The following is a 20,724-nucleotide window of genomic DNA, read 5'->3' on the forward strand; positions in this document are numbered from 1 at the left end:
GGCCTGACACCTGAAGCCATGATATTCTCCTCATGGCCACTCCTGAAGCCAGAGTCCTCGCTGCGGAGTCGGCTGCGTCCAGTGAGGCTTGGAGAGTGGTTCTCGCCACCTTCTTTCCTTCCTCCAAGAGGGCTGCAAACTCCTGGCATGAGTCTTGGGGGACTAGTTCCATGAATTTCCCCATGGCCGCCCAGGTGTTGTAGTTGTAGCAACTGAATAGGGCTTGCTGGTTTGCCACCCTAAGTTGGAGGCCTCCAGCAGAGTATACTTCGCAGCCCAATAAGTCCATGCGCCTAGCCTCCTTGGACTTTGGAGCAGGAGCTTGCTGGCCATGGCGCTCCCTTTTGTTAACTGATTGTACGACTAGGGAGCAGGGAGGAGGGTGCATGTACAGATACTCATACCCTTTAGAGGTACCATGTACTTCTGCTCTACTCCCCTGGCTGTGGGCGGGATAGAGGCTGGGGATTGCCAGATGGTATTGGCGTTCGCCTGAATAGTACGAATAAAAGGCAGGGCCACTCTTGTGGGGGTGTCAGCTGATGAAATGTCCACGACTGGGTCCTCTATTTCCGGGACCTCCTCCACCTGAAGATTCATGTTCGAGCCACCCGTCTCAGAAGGTCCTGATGAGCCCTCAGGTCAATTGGGGGAGGGCCAGAGGAGGATGTCCCCGCCACCGCCTCATCTGGAGAGGAGGAAGAAGAGAGGCCAGGGACAAAAGGGTCCTGCGGGGGCTCTTGTTCTTGGGTGGTGTCAGGCTCAGGTGGGGCCTGGGTGTCTGCCAGTGGAACGGAAGCCTCATCCGTACCCATGGGGTGGGGGCGGCTTACAGTCGCCTCTGGCACCCGGTGTTCCATTGGCACGGATCGTGGTGCATCTGGGGGAGCACCTTGGGCTTGGTGGTATGCCCAAGGTGTCCAGAATGACCACTGATGGGGGCCTTGCTCGTGGCCTTGGCTCTCCTGGAACACGCGGCTGGGCATGTCCGAGTCATGGTCCTGTGCATAGGAAGCGCTGCCAGCATGAGATGATACCGAGGTATGTCTCGATGGCCAAGGAGATGCTGAGAAACCCTGAGAAGGAGCCATGTCTTTCTCGGGATGGCACCGGAGAGCGGTACCGGGAGCTGTAACGGTACCGGGAACTAGACCGGGACCTACGACTGTATTGGTGCCGGGAGGTCGACCGGGATCTCGAAGCTCTTCGCCTGGAATGGCTGCGAGATGCGCGGTGCCGGGAGCAGTGCCGGGAGCTGGATCGGTACCGGGAGTACCGGGCAGGCGAACGGGGTGCTGAGCGGTGCCGCGAGTGCGACCGGTACTGCAATGGAGAGCGGTGCCGGGACTGCAAGCGGCGTCGGGACCGGGATCGGCGACGGGACCGAGATCTCGATCGGTGCCTCTCAGCGGTGCCAACGGAGGGCGGCCTCAGCAGGGCAGGCTTGCCAATAGACTGAATGACCCACACCAGCGGTGCCGGAGGTTGAGGCAGTGCGGTCTCCGTCATTGCAATTAAATTCCTCGCTGTGGAAAAGGTCTCCGGGGTAGACGGGATAGTGAGCTCGACCACAGCATGAGCCGGGGAGCTTTCAGGCACCGGATTCGACGGCCCTTGCAGGATCGGAATCAACGGTGCCGAAGCTAGCGGTGCCGCAGCAGGTGTCGGTGCCGGGCGATCCGACTTAGGCGGGTGCTCCGACTGTGGTGCGGACGGCACCGAAGTAGCGGGAGCCTTATGATGCCTCCTGACCCGCGGGGACAGGGAGCGGTGCCGAGCCGACATCGGTGCCAGCGACGGTCGGTGCCGGCGGGCCTTTGCGGTACCGGGGCGATCCGGAGCCGAAAGAGCGCTTCTCCCTGATGTAGACTGTTCAGCGCTCGGTGCGAGGGCATTGGACTAAGAGCTGCCCCCATCAGGAGCTGTTTGAGACGAAAGTCCCGCTCCTTCTTCGTCCTTGGCTTAAAGGCCTTACAGATCCGGCACTTGTCTGGGAGATGGGATTCCCCAAGGCACTTAAGGCAGGAGTCATGGGGATCTCCCGTTGGCATCGGCTTTTGGCACGCCGAGCACGGTTTGAATCCCGGTGACCCGGTGGGGGTGGGGGGAAGGGGCTAATCCCCGATCCCCCCGCAACTATATACACTAACTACATATACAAACGACTAAAACTAACTAAAACTGGAACTATATACACAACTATTAGTAAAGAACTACGAGTAGGCTAGTGAAGAGGAGATCAGTTAAGCCGCGCTCCACTGTTCCAACGACCGATATGGGCGGTAAGAAGGAACTGAGGGGCCATTGGGTCGGCAAGGGTATATATCTAGCGCCATAACGGTGCCACTCCAAGGGGCGACCCAGCCGACCCACCGAGTGTTGCTAGGGTAAAAATCTTCCGACAAATGTGCACGAGGTGCGCGCACACTTAATTGGAATCGATATGAGCAAGCACTCGAAGAAGCAATGTCTGTGTTTGTCCATCCTAGCTGGATGTACTTGTTACCAGGGACAGGCCCTGGGATAATTTTATTAAACTTAGCACCCAAAAAACAAACACACACAATTTATACATGCCCAAATTGTGGCTGAGCCCAAATTCGGAGCATATCATACTCTGTTGCTGCAACCACACCCTGCTCCCCAGAGCTGTTCCCACTGACCTGTTCAGCAGATCTTCAGTCTTTAAAGGGGTAGGTAAATCTTAAACCTGGCACTCTTATATGTGCTATATACTTCCAACAAATTACTTCCTGTTTGGAAATACCTGTCTTTACAATCACTGATTAAAATATATGTAAAACCACCGAAAAATCTGGGACCGATCCAAGTGTTCATTGTTTCCTTCTACAACAAAACTGACACAACTGTGGCAAACCCAGGACAAATGCCTACCAAGGGAGGGATAGTAATTAGTCCCAGGAGGTTAAGAGGCCTCTCCCAATCCACTGAGGAGAGAGAACCAGGGGGAAATAAGGTTCAGCTGGAAAAGGGGTTATCAGGGAACTAATTAGGTCCAGCTGGCTCCAACTGCAGGAGACCTTTTAAACCCTCCCTGGCGTGGAAGCAGGGGGGAGAGTGAGAGAAGCAGGGAACCTGCCAGCAAGTTAGGTGCAGTAGGGCTCTGAACCCTTCCAGCAAGGAAGGCTGTGCTCTGTCCCCAGAAGGGGAGAAAACAAGCACAAGGGTCTGACTGAGGGAAGGATAAGCCAGACCCTGTGCTACCTAAAAGGGTTTGCTTTGCCCAAGCCTGTTTCTCCAAGGCTAAAAAGGACTGAGCCTGCTGAGGAGAAGAAGGTACTTTGCCACACAACCTGTTTGGTTTTGGGAAGAGATGCTTTCTTACATTTGATATACTCTGTGAGTTATAAGAGCTACTCGCCTAGGATTGCTAAGTGTTCCTCCTGTGCTGATCTCACTTTGTGCTCTGTAAATTCTCCGTTTGTGTACTCTCTGTAAACCACCTTCTTGTATTTTGAACCAATCCGATCTTCACCTGGGCTTACAAAAATTTTCCCGTAACTGCAAATTAAAAAGACAGAAGTTAAAAGTGCAAACTATTTAACTATCTAAAGTGCTGATGAAATATTTGCTTTATTACTTGCTGGAGAACACCTCTTTAGCATTCAGTTTAAGGCTTTTATGTCTTACATGTGACAAATCGATGAATACCTTCATATTCATCACTGTGACCATTTGGGCTTAATAGCACCAGCAAGGTGATAACTCAGAGCTTTTTACGGCAATAGTTTTACCTAAACCAATATTGGAGCCTGACACACACAATGAGCAGTTCTGATTCCATCCAGAAGAGGGCAGTGATGCACACCAGCCCAGGAGTGGGCAAACTTTTTGGTCTGAGGGCCACATCGGGGAATAGAAATTTTATGGTGGACCATGAATGCTCACAAAATTGGGGTTGGGGTGTGGGAGGGAGTGAGGGCTCTGGTTGGGGGTGTGGGCTCTGGGGTGGGGCTGGGGATGAGGAGTTTGGGGTAGAAAAGGGTGCTCTGGGCTGCAACCGAGGGGTTTGGAGGGGGATCAGGGTTGGGGCAGGGGTGCGGGAAGGGGTGAAGGTTCCGGCTGGGGGTGCAGGCTCTGGCGTGGGGCTGAGAGGTTTGGGGTACAGGAAGATGCTCCATGCTGGGATTGAGGGGTTTGGAGAGCAGGAGGGGGATCAAGGCTGGGGCAGAGGGTTGGGGCATGGGGAGAGGCTCAGGGGTGTCGGCTCCAAGCGGCACTTACCTAAAGCGGCTCCCGGAAGCAGCGGCATGTCCTTTCTCTGGCTCCTAGGCGTGGAGAGGCCTCCAACCCTCGGAGCGGAGCCATGCCGTGGCTTCCGGGAGCCACGTGGTGCGGCCCCCGATCCGGTGCCCAGCCCTGCAGGGCCGAGCAGCGTGGTGTGGCCCCGACCTGGCTCCCCAGCAGGAGCTCATGGGCCGGTTTAAAACGGCTCGGCCTGCAGGCTGTAGTTTGCCCATCCCTGCACTAGCCACTGATGCTTTTACTATATGTTACACATTTCTGGCTCTGACCATAATGCCAGTATACACAAGCTTCTCCAATTATCCAGTCCTCCTACTCCAGGTTTACATAATCACACTGCTTCTCCCGCTCCCCAACCCCAGCATCTTGGACCAAATACTAGAAAAAGGGTGGATTGGTCAGTAGGGGGCACTCAAAAACAAACAAACGGGAGATTGTTTCCACTCTCTTACAGGAGCAGTGGCCTTTCATTGCAGTGTCACCTTCAAGAGGCGCTCTGGGAAGGGAGTCTCTAAGTTGGCTCACAGCATGCTTTTGCAAAATGAAAGTAGAACATGTGCCAACTTTTGTACTTTGCATGGACGTACAAGAGCAATCCTTTGCCAAGGGTGGAGCTGACATTGTTTTAATCACGTTCCTTGTTAGGAGAAAGTGACTCTTTCTGGGATTCTTCCACACTGTTACATAACATACTGCAAATGGTCCTCAATAAATCTATCTTTCTTGTACTCCTCATTTTTTTTTAACTGGGTACATTTTGCCAGACTGGCACATATTTCTGAAGTTGTTTGTCTTTTTGAAGTTGCCAGGTTCAAACTCCCTTTTATGTTCTTTGGAGGCTTGGAAGTTCTTTGGAGGCTTGGACATAGATGCCTCTGAAATTCTTTGCAGAGTCCAAGTTTCCCTATAGCAGCAGAATTCAGGAGAACAGTTAAAAAAATGGTTTGGCTGTGGCTATACTGGAAACCCATACTGTGTTTTAACTAGGTGGGGGGCTACTGTGCTGTAACCAGGGGTGGATTTTCCAATAGACAGACCTGAGCTACTTTACCTTCAATAAGGTCTTGTTCCTAGCAGTGGCTGAGTGACTCTGACTTAACTGGGAGTTGAGAGTGCTCAGAATCTTGCAGGATTGAGCTAAGGGCCTAATTCAAAGCCACCTAATGTCAACAGGAGTCCTTCCATTAACTATAATGGTAACTGAATCAGGCCTCAAATGAGCCAGTACAATAATCAGATTTGCCTGAATTCTAGTACTTGGTAGTTCTAGTCCTGTGGCAAACTAACTTATCTGTCCAAGAGTATAAAGAACTGGGGAAAGCAAAATACTTATTGCTGGCAAAACCAGCTTTAAAAGAATTTAAAAAAAAAGTTTGTGGAAAAGGTAAATACTTTTCTCAACCCTAAATATAAGAAAAAAAAGAAAAGACAAGGTGGGTGGACCAGTAAAAGATATTATCTGACCCACCTTGTCTCTCTCATATCATGGGACCAATACAGCTACAACAACCCTGTGAACAAAAAAGATAACTCACTTTGGTTTGAAAAGCTGGTTTACTTTTATGGTACCTGATTTCTATGTAGGTGATAAAGTAAAATTACTTTCTATACAAGTAAACGCTATTCTGACTCCATCTTGACTGTGTGTGATTCTTAATGTCGTGTCTGATCCTGCATACATTAAGGGTATGCAACTTTATTCATCTGAGCAGTCCCACTGAACTCAGAGGCAGTGCTTCCGGTAAGTAAAGTTACCCATGTGTTTAAGCGTCTGCAGGATAAGACCTTTAAACTCCTCCAGGCAAAGGTAAATTATTTATTCACATCATCAAAGTGGAGCACCCAGGAAACACTTGCCTATAAAATAGCATTGATGACAGAGGCCCAGAACTCACCCCCTAAACAGATATAAAGGGACACCATCCATTTAATAATCACCCTGCTGACTTGCCATTGTTACAAGAACTGTAATTCCTAAGGTTACTAAAACAGAAAGAAATGAAAGAATGACCTTTTCTAAATTTTCAATTTGTTGACCGAGTCAGTTTCACTGTTTCTTTCCCCATACTGTCAGTCAGTTTAGCTGTTTTCCCATTTCGAGTGGGTCTTTCACACAGAAACAGGAGAGAGAAAAACCATTTGAACAAATAGGAATACATGACTGTAAAAGAAAACCCTCAAATTGGCAAAGGGCTCTAAAGACAAGTGTAGTTATACTGCTTATGTGATCTTGGGCAAGTCTCTTAGGCATCGACTCAGCAAAGTGTGTGTGCTTCAATCCCATTTATTTATCCTGGGGTTGTTGGATTTCTTTGTTCAGGCCTCTCTTCCTTGTGTCCCATCTGTTTGGGTATATAAGAACAGAGCATGCAACTGTGTCATCTTGGGCCAGATTTTCAAAGAGCCTGGCACTTAGCACTTAAGGCATAAATGAAGTGACCACACTTTCCAAAGTGATCAGCACCTACTGCTAATGGGAGCTGCTGGGTGCTGAGCACTTTGAAAACGTATGTGCCAAAATGGGAGCAGAATTCTTTTGAAAATTTGATCCTCTGTGGCTAAATGTGGTACCAATGCTGTAGGCTCAATACTCTATTGCATTATATCACATTACTTCACTGAAGCACCAGATGGAGATCAGCCTGCACATTGCCAGTTGCAGGATCAGGGCCTTAGACTGTAAGCTCTTCAAGGCAGTGACTGTCTCATGTGTTTGCTCAGTTCAGGGCACAGTGGGGCTTCAGTGGGGTTTCTAGCCACTAGTGGGGTTTCTAGCCACTAGTGAGCCACTACAATAAATAATAATAACGTAAAGATACTTTACATTTTAAAAACTTGATTTATAGATTTTAAGGCCAGAAGATCATCTAGTCTGACTTTCTGCATAACACAGATCTTGGAACATCACCTAATAACTCCTGCATCAAGCCCATAACTTCTGGCTGAGCTAAAGCCTCTCTTTTAAATAGCTACTCAATGACTAGAGTTCACGATGGTGCTGTTCCTATAATGGGATGAAACAACAACCTGGATCCACCCCTTTGCTATCAGATAAGGATCTGAATGCTGTGTCCCATCCCGAGATTAAGCCTGGTCTACACTAGGCGTTTAAACCGGTTTTAGGAGCGTAAAACCGATTTAACGCCACACCCGTCCACACTGAGAGGCCCTTTATATCGGTATAAAGGGCTCTTTAAACCGGTTTCTGTACTCCTTCCTAACGAGAGGAGTAGCGCTAATATCGGTATTACCATATCGGATTAGGGTTAGTGTGGCCGCAGATCGACGGTATTGGCCTCCGGGTGGTATCCCACAGTGCACCACTGACCGCTCTGGACAGCAATCTGAACTCGGATGCAGTGTCCAGGTAGACAGGAAAAGCCCCGCGAACTTTTGAATATTTCCTGTTTGCCCAGCGTGGAGCTCCGATCAGCACGGGTGGCGATGCAGTTAAAAATCAAAATAAAGAAAGAGCTCCCGCATGGACCATGCGGATGTGATCGCTGTAAGGGCAGGCAAATCTGTTCTATCAGCGCTCCGTTACAGAAGACGAAATTCAAAATCATTTTTAAAAAATCTCCAGACAGACGCCATAGCAGGGGCTCAGCGCACTGCTGCGTGACAAGCGTAACGGAAAGCCAAAGAATCAAATGGACTGGAGGACTCCAGCTATCCCACAGTTCCTGCAGTCTCCGAAAAGTATTTGCATTCTTGGCTGAGCTCCAAATGCTTCTAGGGTCAAACACAGTGTCCGCGGTGGGTCAGGGCATAGCTCGGCAATCTACGCACCCCCCCACCCACCCCCAGAAGTGAAAGGGAAAACAATCCTCTCTTGACTCTTTTACATGTTACCCTATCTTTACTGAATGCTGCAGATAGATGCGATGCTGCAGCACTCAACGCCAATATCCTTGCTCCCCGCCCCCCCCCGCCATGGGTGGCTGATGGTACAAAACGACTGGTACCCGTCCTCATCATCAGCCTATTGGCACATGGGGCAGTGCAAAAGGACTGGTAACCATGCCGACTAGCATCGGTAAGGTCAATCAAGGGCACCTGGTCCTAATATTTCCTGGTAGATGGTACAGTATGGCTGATAACCATCGTCATCATAGCAATAGGGGGCTGAGCTCCATCAGCCCCCACCCTTCATGTGTAAAGAAAAGATTCAATTGCCCCTGGACTAGCAGCGGGATGCTGGGCTCCTCTCCTCCACACTCCTTACTGTCCTGTCTGGACTATCATAGCAGCTGGAGGCTGCCTTCCACTCATTTCTCACTAACAAGTCACTGTGTCTTCTTCCTGCATTCTTTATTACTTCATCACACAAGTGGGGGGGACAATGCTACGGTAGCCCAGGAAGGCTGGGGGAAGAACGGAATCAACAGGTGGGGTTGTTGCAGGAGCACCCCCTGTGAATAGCATACAGCTCATAATTTCTGCTGGATCTGACACAGAGCAGCTGTGCTCTCTGGTTCTATGATACAGTGGTTCTCTAGTACACTTACCCAAATTCTAGACAGGACTGATTCTATTTTTAGATAACAAAAAGGAGGGATTGACTCAGGGAGTCATTCCCAATTTTGACTTTTGCGCCCCTGGCTAAGAGCAGCCAGGGGCACTTATGACAGCAACAGATGGTGCAGTGCAAAAGGACTGGTAACCATGATCATCTTTTTACCAATTTATGGATTGGTAGATGGTACAGTACGGCTGATAACCATCTCTGCTGTCATGCAAAAGCAAAAGCATGCTTCCGTGTAGCGCTGCTGAATCGCCTCTGTCAGCGGCATCTAGTACACATACGGTGACAGTGACAAAAGGCAAAACAGGCTCCATCATTGCCATGCTATGACATCTGCCAGGGCAATCCAGGGAAAAAAGCCGCAAAATGGTTGTCTGCCATTGCTTTCCCAGAGGAAGGAGTGACTGACGACATTTACCCAGAACCACCCGCGACAATGATTTTTGCCCCATCAGGCACTGGGATCTCAACCCAGAAATTCCAAGGGGCGGGGGAGGCTGTGGGAACTATGGGATAGCTACGGAATAGCTACCCACAGTGCAATGCTCCAGAAATCGACGCTAGCCTCGGACCGTGGACGCACACCACCGATTTAATGTGTTTAGTGTGGCCGCGCGCACTCGATTTTATACAATCTGTTTTACAAAACCGGTTTATGCAAATTCGGAATAGTCCCGTAGTGTAGACGTACCCTTATAAGGCATTACAATATTAAATTCAAAGTGATGATATATTTAGCCACCAGATGCCACTGTTACACTCTCTGGTCTGTGTTTATCTATTGTGATGGAGCAAGGCCGGATGGCTACAGGAAAGTATTGAGGAGCAGGTATGTTAGCTCCAGGCTAAGCAAATCCCTAGTACCATGGGAACCAAAATGGCAGTTGCTCCAGGCTAATCAAGGCACCTGGGGCCAATTAAGAACTTTCTAGAAGGTACCGGAGAGAGCTACATTGATTGGAGCACCTACAGGCAATCGGGACGGGCTGATCTGGTATAAAAGGGGGAGCTCACTCCGGTCTAGGGGGGGAGGAGCCAGAGGAAAGAAGTGTGCATCTGTGGGGTAAGTGACTGTCTGTAGTGTGTGTTTGTTTGTGTTTGGGGGTTACTTGCTGTGTGCTGAGCTTGTGTTTGTCAGTCTGTTTGTTTGTTTGTTTGTTTGAGGGACTGTGTGCTCTGGCTGGCAGTTGGAGGCAGGTTTGAAAGCTCGAAGCCTCTGGTAATTGGCTGAGCCTTAATCAGTGGGCGGGGCATTCACTCAGGCCAGGGCTTTATAAAGCCGCGCACAAGAGACCAGGGGCTGCTAACAGGGAGTTCTCCAGGTGAAGGAGGAGCTAATACAGCATCTGTGGGGTAAGTGACTGTCTGTAGTGTGTGTTTGTTTGTGTTTGGGGGTTACTTGCTGTGTGCTGAGCTTGTGTTTGTCAGTCTGTTTGTTTGTTTGGTTGTTTGAGGGACCGTGTGCTCTGGCTGGCAGTTGGAGGCAGGTTTGAAAGCTCGAAGCCTCTGGTCATTGGCTGAGCCTTAATCAGTGGGCAGGGCATTCACTCAGGCCAGGGCTTTATAAAGCCGCGCACAAGCGACCAGGGGCTGCTAACAGGGAGTTTCGCAAGGGAGTTTAGAAGGGGAGTGGGAAGGGAGTGGGAGTCCCTCGCCGGCCGTAACCCCTTCCCTGTAGCCCCCCCCTAAAATCCTAAAATCTATAAACCAAACTACATTCCAAAACTACTTTCCGTAAACCACCCTTTCACTAACTAGGAGACAATGCAGGCAGAAGCCCAGCAGCAGAGTGGGGGCTATCCAGTTTATTGCACTGACTGTTGCATGTATGATTACCTGCCCTGTGGGCGGGTGGCGTATGTGTGCAGTCGGTGCAAGGAGCTCCTGGCCCTCAGAGACCATGTACGGACTTTGGAGGCCAGGGTGGCGGAACTGGAGGAGCTGAGAGAGGCAGAGAGGTATGTTGATGAGGCTTTCCGGGACACTGTAGAATTGTCCCACCTCCGCTTAGACAGCTCCTGTGCTGTTGAGGAGGAAGAAGGGCCCAGGGAAGTAGAGCAGTCGATGGGAGCAGAGGGAAACCTTCCCGTAGTTGGGACCCTCCTTCCAGATGGTGCTGGGGTTGCCTCTCACACTGAGGTTGCCTCTCCGGGGGAGGGAACTCCAGTTTCTAGGAAAAGGCAGGTGTTAGTAATGGGAGATTCGATTATTAGAAATGTAGATAGCTGGGTCTGTGATGACCGGGAGAACCGTATGGTGACTTGCCTGCCTGGTGCGAAGGTTGCGGATCTCTCGAGGCATCTAGATAGACTTATGTGTAGTGCTGGGGAGGAGCCGGTGGTCGTGGTACATGTAGGTACCAATGACATAGGGAAGGGTAGGAGAGATGTCCTGGAAGCCAAATTTAGGCTGCTAGGGAAGAGACTGAAATCCAGGACCTCTATGGTGGCATTTTCAGAAATGCTCCCAGTTCCACGCGCAGGGCCAGGTAGGCAGGCAGAGCTTCAGAGTCTCAATGCGTGGATGAGACGATGGTGTAGAGAGGAGGGGTTCGCGTTCATTAGGAACTGGGGAAACTTCTGGGATGGGAGGAGCCTATACAGGAGAGATGGGCTCCACCTAAACCAAAGTGGAACCAGACTGCTGGCACTAAACATTAAAAAGGTTGTAGAGCAGTTTTTAAACTAGGAGATGGGGGAAAGCCGACTGCTGCAGAGGAGCGTGTGGATCGGACACAGACTTCTCTTAGGGGAGAGTCTGATGATAGAGAATCTCCAGGTTATAGTCAGGAGCAGAGGAATGAGAAGTATAATGTAAGGGCCGGATCAGATGATAAACAGTCACATAAAAAAGAATATGGCACATCAGAAAAAGGCAGGCTAATAAACAGGGACAAGTTTTTAAAGTGCTTGTACACAAATGCCAGAAGTCTAAATAATAAGATGGGTGAACTAGAGTGCCTTGTGATAAAGGAGGATATAGATATAATAGGCATCACAGAAACCTGGTGGACTGAGAGCAATCAATGGGACACAATCATTCCAGGGTACAAAATATATCGGAAGGACAGAACAGGCCGTGCAGGGGGAGGAGTGGCACTATATGTTAAAGAAAGTGTAGATTCAAATGAAGTTAAAATCTTAAGCGAATCCACAGGTTCCATAGAGTCTCTATGGATAGAAATTTCATGCTCTAGTAAAAATATAACAGTAGGGATCTATTATCGACCACCTGACCAGGACAGTAATAGTGATGATGAAATGCTAAGGGAAATTAGAGAGGCTATCAAAATTAAGAACCCAATAATAGTGGGGGATTTCAATTATCCCCATATTGACTGGGAACATTTCACTTCAGGACGAAATGCAGAGATAAAATTTCTCGATACTTTAAATGACTGCTTCATGGAGCAGCTGGTACGGGAACCCAAAAGGGGAGAGGCGACTCTAGATTTAATCCTGAGTGGAGCGCAGGAGCTGGTCCAAGAGGTAACTATAGCAGGACCGCTTGGAAATAGTGACCATAATAAAATAGCATTCAACATCCCTGTGGTGGGAAGAACATCTCAACTGCCCAACACTGTGGCCTTTAATTTCAAAAGGGGGAACTATACAAAAATGAGGGGGTTAGTTAGACAAAAGTTAAAAGGTACAGTGACTAAAGTGAAATCCCTGCAAGTTGCGTGGGCCCTTTTTAAAGACACCATAATAGAGGCCCAACTTCAATGTATACCCCAAATTAAGAAAAACAGTAAAAGAACTAAAAAAGAGCCACCGTGGCTTAACAACCATGTAAAAGAAGCAGTGAGAGATAAAAAGACTTCCTTTAAAAAGTGGAAGTCAAATCCTAGTGAGGCAAATAGAAAGGAGCACAAACACTGCCAACTTAAGTGCAAGAGTGTAATAAGAAAAGCCAAAGAGGAGTTTGAAGAACGGCTTGCCAAAAACTCCAAAGGTAATAACAAAATGTTTTTTAAGTACATCAGAAGCAGGAAGCCTGCTAAAGAACCAGTGGGGCCCCTTGATGATCAAAATTCAAAAGGAGCGCTTAAAGATGATAAAGTCATTGCGGAGAAACTAAATGGATTCTTTGCTTCAGTCTTCACGGCTGAGGATATTAGGGAGATTCCCAAACCTGAGCTGGCTTTTGTAGGTGACAAATCTGAGGAACTGTCACAGATTGAAGTGTCACTAGAGGAGGTTTTGGAATTAATTGATAAACTCAACATTAACAAGTCACCGGGACCAGATGGCATTCACCCAAGAGTTCTGAAAGACCTCAAATGTGAAGTTGCAGAACTATTAACTAAGGTTTGTAACCTGTCCTTTAAATCGGCTTCGGTACCCAATGACTGGAAGTTAGCTAATGTAACGCCAATAATTAAAAAGGGCTCTAGGGGTGATCCCGGTAATTACAGACCGGTAAGTCTAACGTCGGTACCGGGCAAATTAGTTGAAACAATAGTAAAGAATAAAATTGTCAGACACATAGAAAAACATAAACTCTTGAGCAATAGTCAACATGGTTTCTGTAAAGGGAAATCATGTCTTACTAATCTATTAGAGTTCTTTGAAGGGGTCAACAAACATGTGGACAAGGGGGATCCGGTGGACATAGTGTACTTAGATTTCCAGAAAGCCTTTGACAAGGTCCCTCACCAAAGGCTCTTACGTAAATTAAGCTGTCATGGGATAAAAGGAAAGGTCCTTTCATGGATTGAGAACTGGTTAAAGGACAGGGAACAAAGGGTAGGAATTAATGGTAAATTCTCAGAATGGAGAGGGGTAACTAGCGGTGTTCCCCAAGGGTCAGTCCTAGGACCAATCCTATTCAATTTATTCATAAATGATCTGGAGAAAGGGGTAAACAGTGAGGTGGCAAAGTTTGCAGATGATACTAAACTACTCAAGATAGTTAAGACCAAAGCAGATTGTGAAGAACTTCAAAAAGATCTCACAAAACTAAGTGATTGGGCAACAAAATGGCAAATGAAATTTAATGTGGATAAATGTAAAGTAATGCACATTGGAAAAAATAACCCCAACTATACATACAACATGATGGGGGCTAATTTAGCTACAACGAGTCAGGAAAAAGATCTTGGAGTTATCGTGGATAGTTCTCTAAAGATGTCCACGCAGTGTGCAGAGGCAGTCAAAAAAGCAAACAGGATGTTAGGAATCATTAAAAAGGGGATAGAGAATAAGACTGAGAATATATTATTGCCCTTATATAAATCCATGGTACGCCCACATCTCGAATACTGTGTACAGATGTGGTCTCCTCACCTCAAAAAAGATATTCTAGCACTAGAAAAGGTTCAGAAAAGAGCAACTAAAATGATTAGGGGTTTAGAGAGGGTCCCATATGAGGAAAGATTAAAGAGGCTAGGACTCTTCAGTTTGGAAAAGAGAAGACTAAGGGGGGACATGATAGAGGTATATAAAATCATGAGTGATGTTGAGAAAGTGGATAAGGAAAAGTTATTTACTTATTCCCATAATACAAGAACTAGGGGTCACCAAATGAAATTAATAGGCAGCAGGTTTAAAACAAATAAAAGGAAGTTCTTCTTCACGCAGCGCACAGTCAACTTGTGGAACTCCTTACCTGAGGAGGTTCTGAAGGCTAGGACTATAACAATGTTTAAAAGGGGACTGGATAAATTCATGGTGGCTAAGTCCATAAATGGCTATTAGCCAGGATGGGTAAGAATGGTGTCCCTAGCCTCTGTTCGTCAGAGGATGGAGATGGATGGCAGGAGAGAGATCACTTGATCATTGCCTGTTAGGTTCACTCCCTCAGGGGCACCTGGCATTGGCCACTGTCGGTAGACAGATACAGGGCTAGATGGACCTTTGGTCTGACCCGGTACGGCCTTTCTTATGTTCTTATGTTCTTATGCATGAGGAGCTGGGAGCAAGAGACACAAGGAACTAAGAACTGAGAAGGGGTACTACTGGAGGATTGAGGAAAACACCATACAATCTAGCAGCATCAGACACCAGGAGGATCCTGTGGTGAGGATAAAGAAGGTGCTTGAAGGAGGCTATGGGGAAGTAGCCCAGGGAGCTGTAGCGGTCAAGCAGCGGTTACAAGTAGCACTATAGAGACTGCTGCAATTCACAGGGCCCTGGGCTGGAACCCGGAGTAGAGAGCGGGCCCGGGTTCCCCCCCCCCAAGCCCCACTACTCCTAATCAGACATAGGAGTAGTTGATCCAGACTATGGGTTTCATCCAAGGGGAAAACCACTGAGGGGAAGAAATCCGCCAATAAGCGCAGGACCTACTAGAGGAAAGGAGGAACTTTGCCACACTATCTACAGCCCAACAGAAAGGGCTCAGGAAGCAGGGGTAAGGGCACTTAAAAGAGAAATCCAAGGCCAAAACATTGCCAGGGAATCTAAAACCTCAGCAGCATCAGCTCACAAGGGAATGTTAGCCAGAGAACCGAGCTGTAATTTAATATCTAAAAATATAGAATAACATTTTCAAAAGTGCCTAACTGAGTTAGGAGACCGAGTCCCATTTTCAAAAGTAACGTAGGTGCCTGATTCCTATGGGAGCCAGGTGCCTCATACCTTTGAGAAGAGAAGCTAGGCACTTAAATCCCTTTGATGATCTGGGTCCTAGGAGCCTCCATGCCACTGACTTTCAATGAGACTAGGTTCCTAAGTCACTTAAGCACTTTTTAAATTTTTACCCAGAAACCACATTATTCAGTAAGAAATAAACATATTATAATTTCTTTGCAGAAAATACCTGTTTTAGTAAACATCTAACACATTCCAAAAGTACTAGCTAGCTTTTCTGAAACCCAAAACATGTTTAGGTCTCCCCATCAGAGCATGTATGAACACCCATGAATACAGTTTGCTGTTAATTTGACTTCAGTACCTTGCATCTTTGTCACTCAGAGCCCAGGTTTTATTAGGTGCATAATCCCATTCCACTTCTTCTGCAGCAATGTAATATGTTCTCATGGTTCCATAGGGCTGCCCAGGGCGAGCTGTACTGCTACAGCTATTCACTTCATACATCTGTTTCATTCCAGCCACAAAGTGATCAAATGTTCTGCAAACCACTTTAAAAGTGCCTGAAAGGGAATGCACTGGGGATTTATATAAAGGATAAAATGACAGGATTAAAGATAAAACCCCATACTTTAGTAACCTGTCCCCAAAGCAAACGAGACCTGCTATCGCACTGAGAGCCATGCAGCCAGACACTTGTTCTCACAGAGACTCCTGCTGAGATAAGTGGAGATCCTCACAGGTGAAGATGTACACACATGTGGTTTTCAATGCATTCAGTGAAATGGAAATACACCACTTATCTCCTTTTGCCATTTACAAACTATAGTCTTGATCAGGGGTCAGTAACCTTTCAGAAGTGGTGTGCCGAGTCTTCATTTATTCACTCTGATTTAAGGTTTTGCGTGCCAGTCATACATTTTAACATTTTGAGAAGGTGTCTTTCTATAAGTCTATAATATATAAGTAAACTATTGTGGTATGTAAAGTAAATAAGGTTTTTAAAATGTTTAAGAAGCTTCATTTAAAATTAAATTAAAATGCAGAGCCCCCCGGACCAGTGGCCAGGACCCAGGCAGTGTGAGTGCCACTGAAAATCAGCTCACGTACCGCCTTCGGCACACATGCCATAAGTTGCCTACCCCTGGTCTTGATCCTGCAATGTAAGTCTTTTCAGGATCAATGGGAGTATTCACTCACTGATTCTGGTATGTAATGACCAAAACATGACCACTATATCCTTAAGAAAGCAAGTAACTTTGCTACCCTCATGAGAACTGACATAATCTTCCCTAGAAATCCCTAAACATCATCCTTAATTATTTCTCATTATTTAAACCTGGAAAAGCCCTTTTAGCTGAGGAAGTACTGTCAATAAGATGGATGGCTTTTAGAAATGAGCTGGCCAGCAAACCCTCACTACCCTTAAGTACCATCCAGTTAGCTGTGTTATCTATCGGTATAACACTTCCAACTGCAGAATTTCAAGGCAGCTATCCCAGGAGTAACACCATTTATCTAATACTACAGTGCCATTTCTTTTTCTGCAGATGTTCTTTCAGAGAATATAATGGGTACACGACGGCATCCTACCCACTTTGTTAGGTGGGATCGGGCAGCAAATCCAACTGCAGGTTGCTGAACACCACTCTTGCTTTGAAGTTTCAGCTCCATTTTAGTTGGCATTCAGCTTCTGCTGATATTGGCTTGTGTTTTAGGCACCTATCAGTGCCAGAGCTTTAATGTTAATACCAGATCAACTGTGTAGATGTGAAGTCATTGATCAAATAATAAAGTGAGGAACAAGAACATAGCACCTTTTATCTAAGAGTCTCAAAGTGCTTTGCAAACATCAATACTTGTATTAATAGACAGATTGCACTGTGAAGGCCCAGCCCAGGAGAGTGACTAGTGCAGAGCAGTCTTGTCCCAGGGAACGTTCTGGAAGGCACTGTGCCACAATGACTCCCAGAGCTCCTGAGAGCACAGCTGTTGTGCCATTCCTCTCAGCTTGTCTACACTACAGGTTATGTCGGTATAACCTATGTCGCTCAGCAGTGTGAATAAGCCAACCCCTGAGCGACGTAAGTGACACTGACCTGGTGTGGACAGCGCTAAGTCAGCAGGAGAGCTACCAATTCTCGCAGAGGTGGTTTTATTATGCTGACGGAAGAGCTCTCTCCTGTCAGCAGGGAGTGTCTGCGATGCAGCTGCGCCACTGTAGCGCTTCTAGTCTAGACTAGCCCTTAGAGTGTAAACTCTTCAGGGAAGGGATGACTCTTACTAGGTGTTTGTACAGCACCTGACATAACGGGCTCTGAGCTGACTTGGAATTACTGCAATACATAGGGGCCAGTTGTGCCACCCACGTATTCACCAGCATGAATAAGGGATGAATGCTTGGGCCTATACTAAATACGAGGGTGCAGCATTTGACCATCCCCACTGGCAAGTGCAAAGAGAGTTAGGTGAAGCCATGACTCCTCTCTGTCCTTCTAGAGAGGTTCCCACTCACAGGGGCCTAGCTCTGAACAGCTCTTGCTCTCAGGGCTTACAAGGACAGTGATGGCTTCCCATAAATGAGTGAAAGCCAGGCAAGGCTTCTTGTATCCTCCTTCTTGTGCACCCAAGCAGAGGCTGGCCACAATCTGGCTCTGAATAGTTACATCTTGCAATACCCCGGTGAAGTAGATAAATGTTTTCAGATCTATTTGTAGCTGGGCAAGCTGAGGCACAGAGAAGTTAAGTGATATATTCAAGCCCAACTCAGTGGTTTAGTGCTCAAGCCAGAAGTAGAACCCGTGCTTCCTAACTCTCAGAACCTCGCTGTACATACTAGATTCCAAACCCACCCTATTGGTTATAAAGTAAAGGTTATAGAGAAGTAAGACATCCTTTAATTAAGATGAATCACAGATGCTAGAGACTGAAAAAATCCATTAAGCCATTCACTCCAGCTTCTCGTTAGTGCAGGATCATGAGACAGGTAGATTATTGTTTGTTCAGATGCCCAAATTCTGGCCTAGATTTATACTCTGTAATTCGATTGTAGATGATGGCATTGCATAGGATGCACGCTGGAACAGAATTTTCTTTCTAGTCCATACTTACACTCATCACACAATAGATCAAATCCTGCTCGCTAATAAACATTCATAACTCCCACTGATGTCACATCGGCTATGTCTACGCTATCGCTACACACAGCTGTGATGGCTGAGTGGTTAAGGCATTGGAGCTGAAATCCAGTGGGGTTTCCCTGCTCAGCTTTGAATCCTGCTCACAGCAAGAGCTGTGTTTTAGTTAAGCATTGGAATAAACTGCCTAGGGAGGTTGTGGAATCTCCATCATTGGGGATTTTTAAGAGCAGGTGGGACAATCACCTGTCAGGGATGGTCTAGATAATACTCAGTCCTGCCTTGAGTTCAGGGGACTCGACTAGAAAACCTCTCGAGGTCTCTTCCAGCCCTATGATTCTATGAGCTAGGGGTGTGATTCCAGTGCTCATATACACATACTCATGAGAGCTCTCATCTAAATAGCTGTGTAGCCACGGTAGCGCAGGTAGTGGCAGAGCAGGCACAACTGAACCATGAAGAATACAGACCCTCCTGAAACTGGTGGGTAGGAGAGCTGGCACAACTGTGTGTACATGAGCAGGGGAATCACACCCCTAGCTCACAATGCAGGTGTTTGTTAAATGCTCTGGCCAAATTCTTCTCTCAGCTACACTGTTGAAAAACTGTAACAACTCCACTGGAGTTACACCCGTGTAAAGGAAAACAACATTGGACCCTAATGTTTGCAAAGCTTCTCTGAGTGCAGACTATGTCCCATATTAATTTTGAAAAGATCACATCACTGGATGATTAATGGAGAAATGGGAACACCTTTTATGCACACTCTGTAGGTGAAACGGAGTCCAGTACAGAGGCACAAGGCTATGCCTCACTTCAGTCCTACTTAAGACCTCACTATAGAGCTTAAGTGGTTGCTGGCCTTGTTCATGGGAGTGAATTTTACCTTTATTCAAAATTTGTTATTTAGAGTTATGGAACATTTTATGATGATCCTCTCTGCCTGCTTGTCAGTCTATCCCATGCCCATCAATGAGAGGGTGCTATCTTTTGTTCCTTGGTGTACATACTTACCTGAATTCTAGCATCTTGGCAATAAAGAACTTTGGCCTGTTTTAAGGCTCCTAGATTCACACATACTTTGTGGCCCCTTCACATTTCCAGAGCACTGTAAATGGGCCTTAACATATGTGATAATCAAGCCCTTTGATTCCTGTGAACAGAGCAATACTGAGATAAATTCAAAAACGTACCCACGTGGTCTGGCTGCATGAGCGCCGTCCCTGATGAGTGCGGAAACAAGGGCAGCGTATCCCTTGTCGTCCCGCTCAAATGGATGGTGTTTCCTTGGAAATGAACTCCATGCATGTCCGTGAAGGTGCCTAGGCCAATCATATGCCAAGAAACTTTGTCATCCTTGCACATCACCAATCCTGGCAGATTACCGAACAAGTAGCCATTTACAGCTGAAGGAGAAGACAGTCCAGTTAGTAAGATGTGTCATAATTCTGCAAATATTCTGCTAGCATGCCTAGCCAGGGAACTCTGACAGAGTATGTCACGTTAATTAATTGAGAAGGGTCTTCTGCGAAGCACTGCACAGGTGGTACCTATCAACATCACGTATAGAAGATTAATTGCCTTAATGCTGTTCCTATAAACTCCTGTCTGGGTATCTGAGCTACCGTTAGATTCCATTCTTAGTCTGTGAAGTGGGATCTCTTAATAATTCTTTACACTGCGATGGCAGCTTTCATCCAAGCATTTCAAAGTGCTTTCCTAACATTAATTAAGCCTCACAGCAGTCCTATAAATTAAGAAATGCCAATTCACTGATGGTTAAGGCAAAGGAGTGGACGAAAGGAGACCTAGGTTATAGTCTCAGCTATGACTCAACCTTCCCGTGTTACATAAACCAAGTCACTAAACTATACTTTACCTCAATGTACATTTTTATATAGTGAGGCTCGTAATCCCTCTTTATTTCCTGGGGGTGTTGTGGAGCTAGGATCAGTAAGGTTTGTAAAGCACTCTGCAATACTTGGATGAAAAGTGCCATGTCAGCATAAGGAACTATTAAGAGATACTGCCTCATACTGTAAGAATTAAATATAATCAGCTGAACAAACCCAATTCTGAGTTTATAGGAAATTAATTAAGACCGACATGGTTAATCTAAAATATGTGATGCTGATAGACACCACATGCATAGTATTTTACAATATTTCCTTTATAATTAATTGATGTAATATGAGCAGTTGATTGCACAAGTGTAATAGATTATTTTCATTTTATAGACAGGGAAACTGAGGCACAGAGAGGT

General features: G+C 46.7%; 1 protein-coding gene across 1 annotated transcript in view; it reads right to left on the minus strand.

Moving 5' to 3' along the window:
- The window catches only part of HEPHL1 (hephaestin like 1), a 76,891-nt gene that overhangs the window by 19,615 nt on the left and 36,552 nt on the right, over positions 1-20,724 (minus strand). The window contains exons 11-13 of the mRNA XM_045019781.1: positions 19,655-19,867; positions 15,689-15,887; positions 3,383-3,522 (exon numbers count right to left, since the gene is read on the minus strand). Of these exons, the coding sequence (XP_044875716.1) occupies positions 3,383-3,522; positions 15,689-15,887; positions 19,655-19,867 (552 nt within the window). The remainder of the gene's footprint in view (positions 1-3,382; positions 3,523-15,688; positions 15,888-19,654; positions 19,868-20,724) is intronic.

The sequence above is a fragment of the Mauremys mutica genome, chromosome 1, assembly GCF_020497125.1.
Source record: "Mauremys mutica isolate MM-2020 ecotype Southern chromosome 1, ASM2049712v1, whole genome shotgun sequence".
NCBI classification, from domain to species: domain Eukaryota; kingdom Metazoa; phylum Chordata; order Testudines; family Geoemydidae; genus Mauremys; species Mauremys mutica.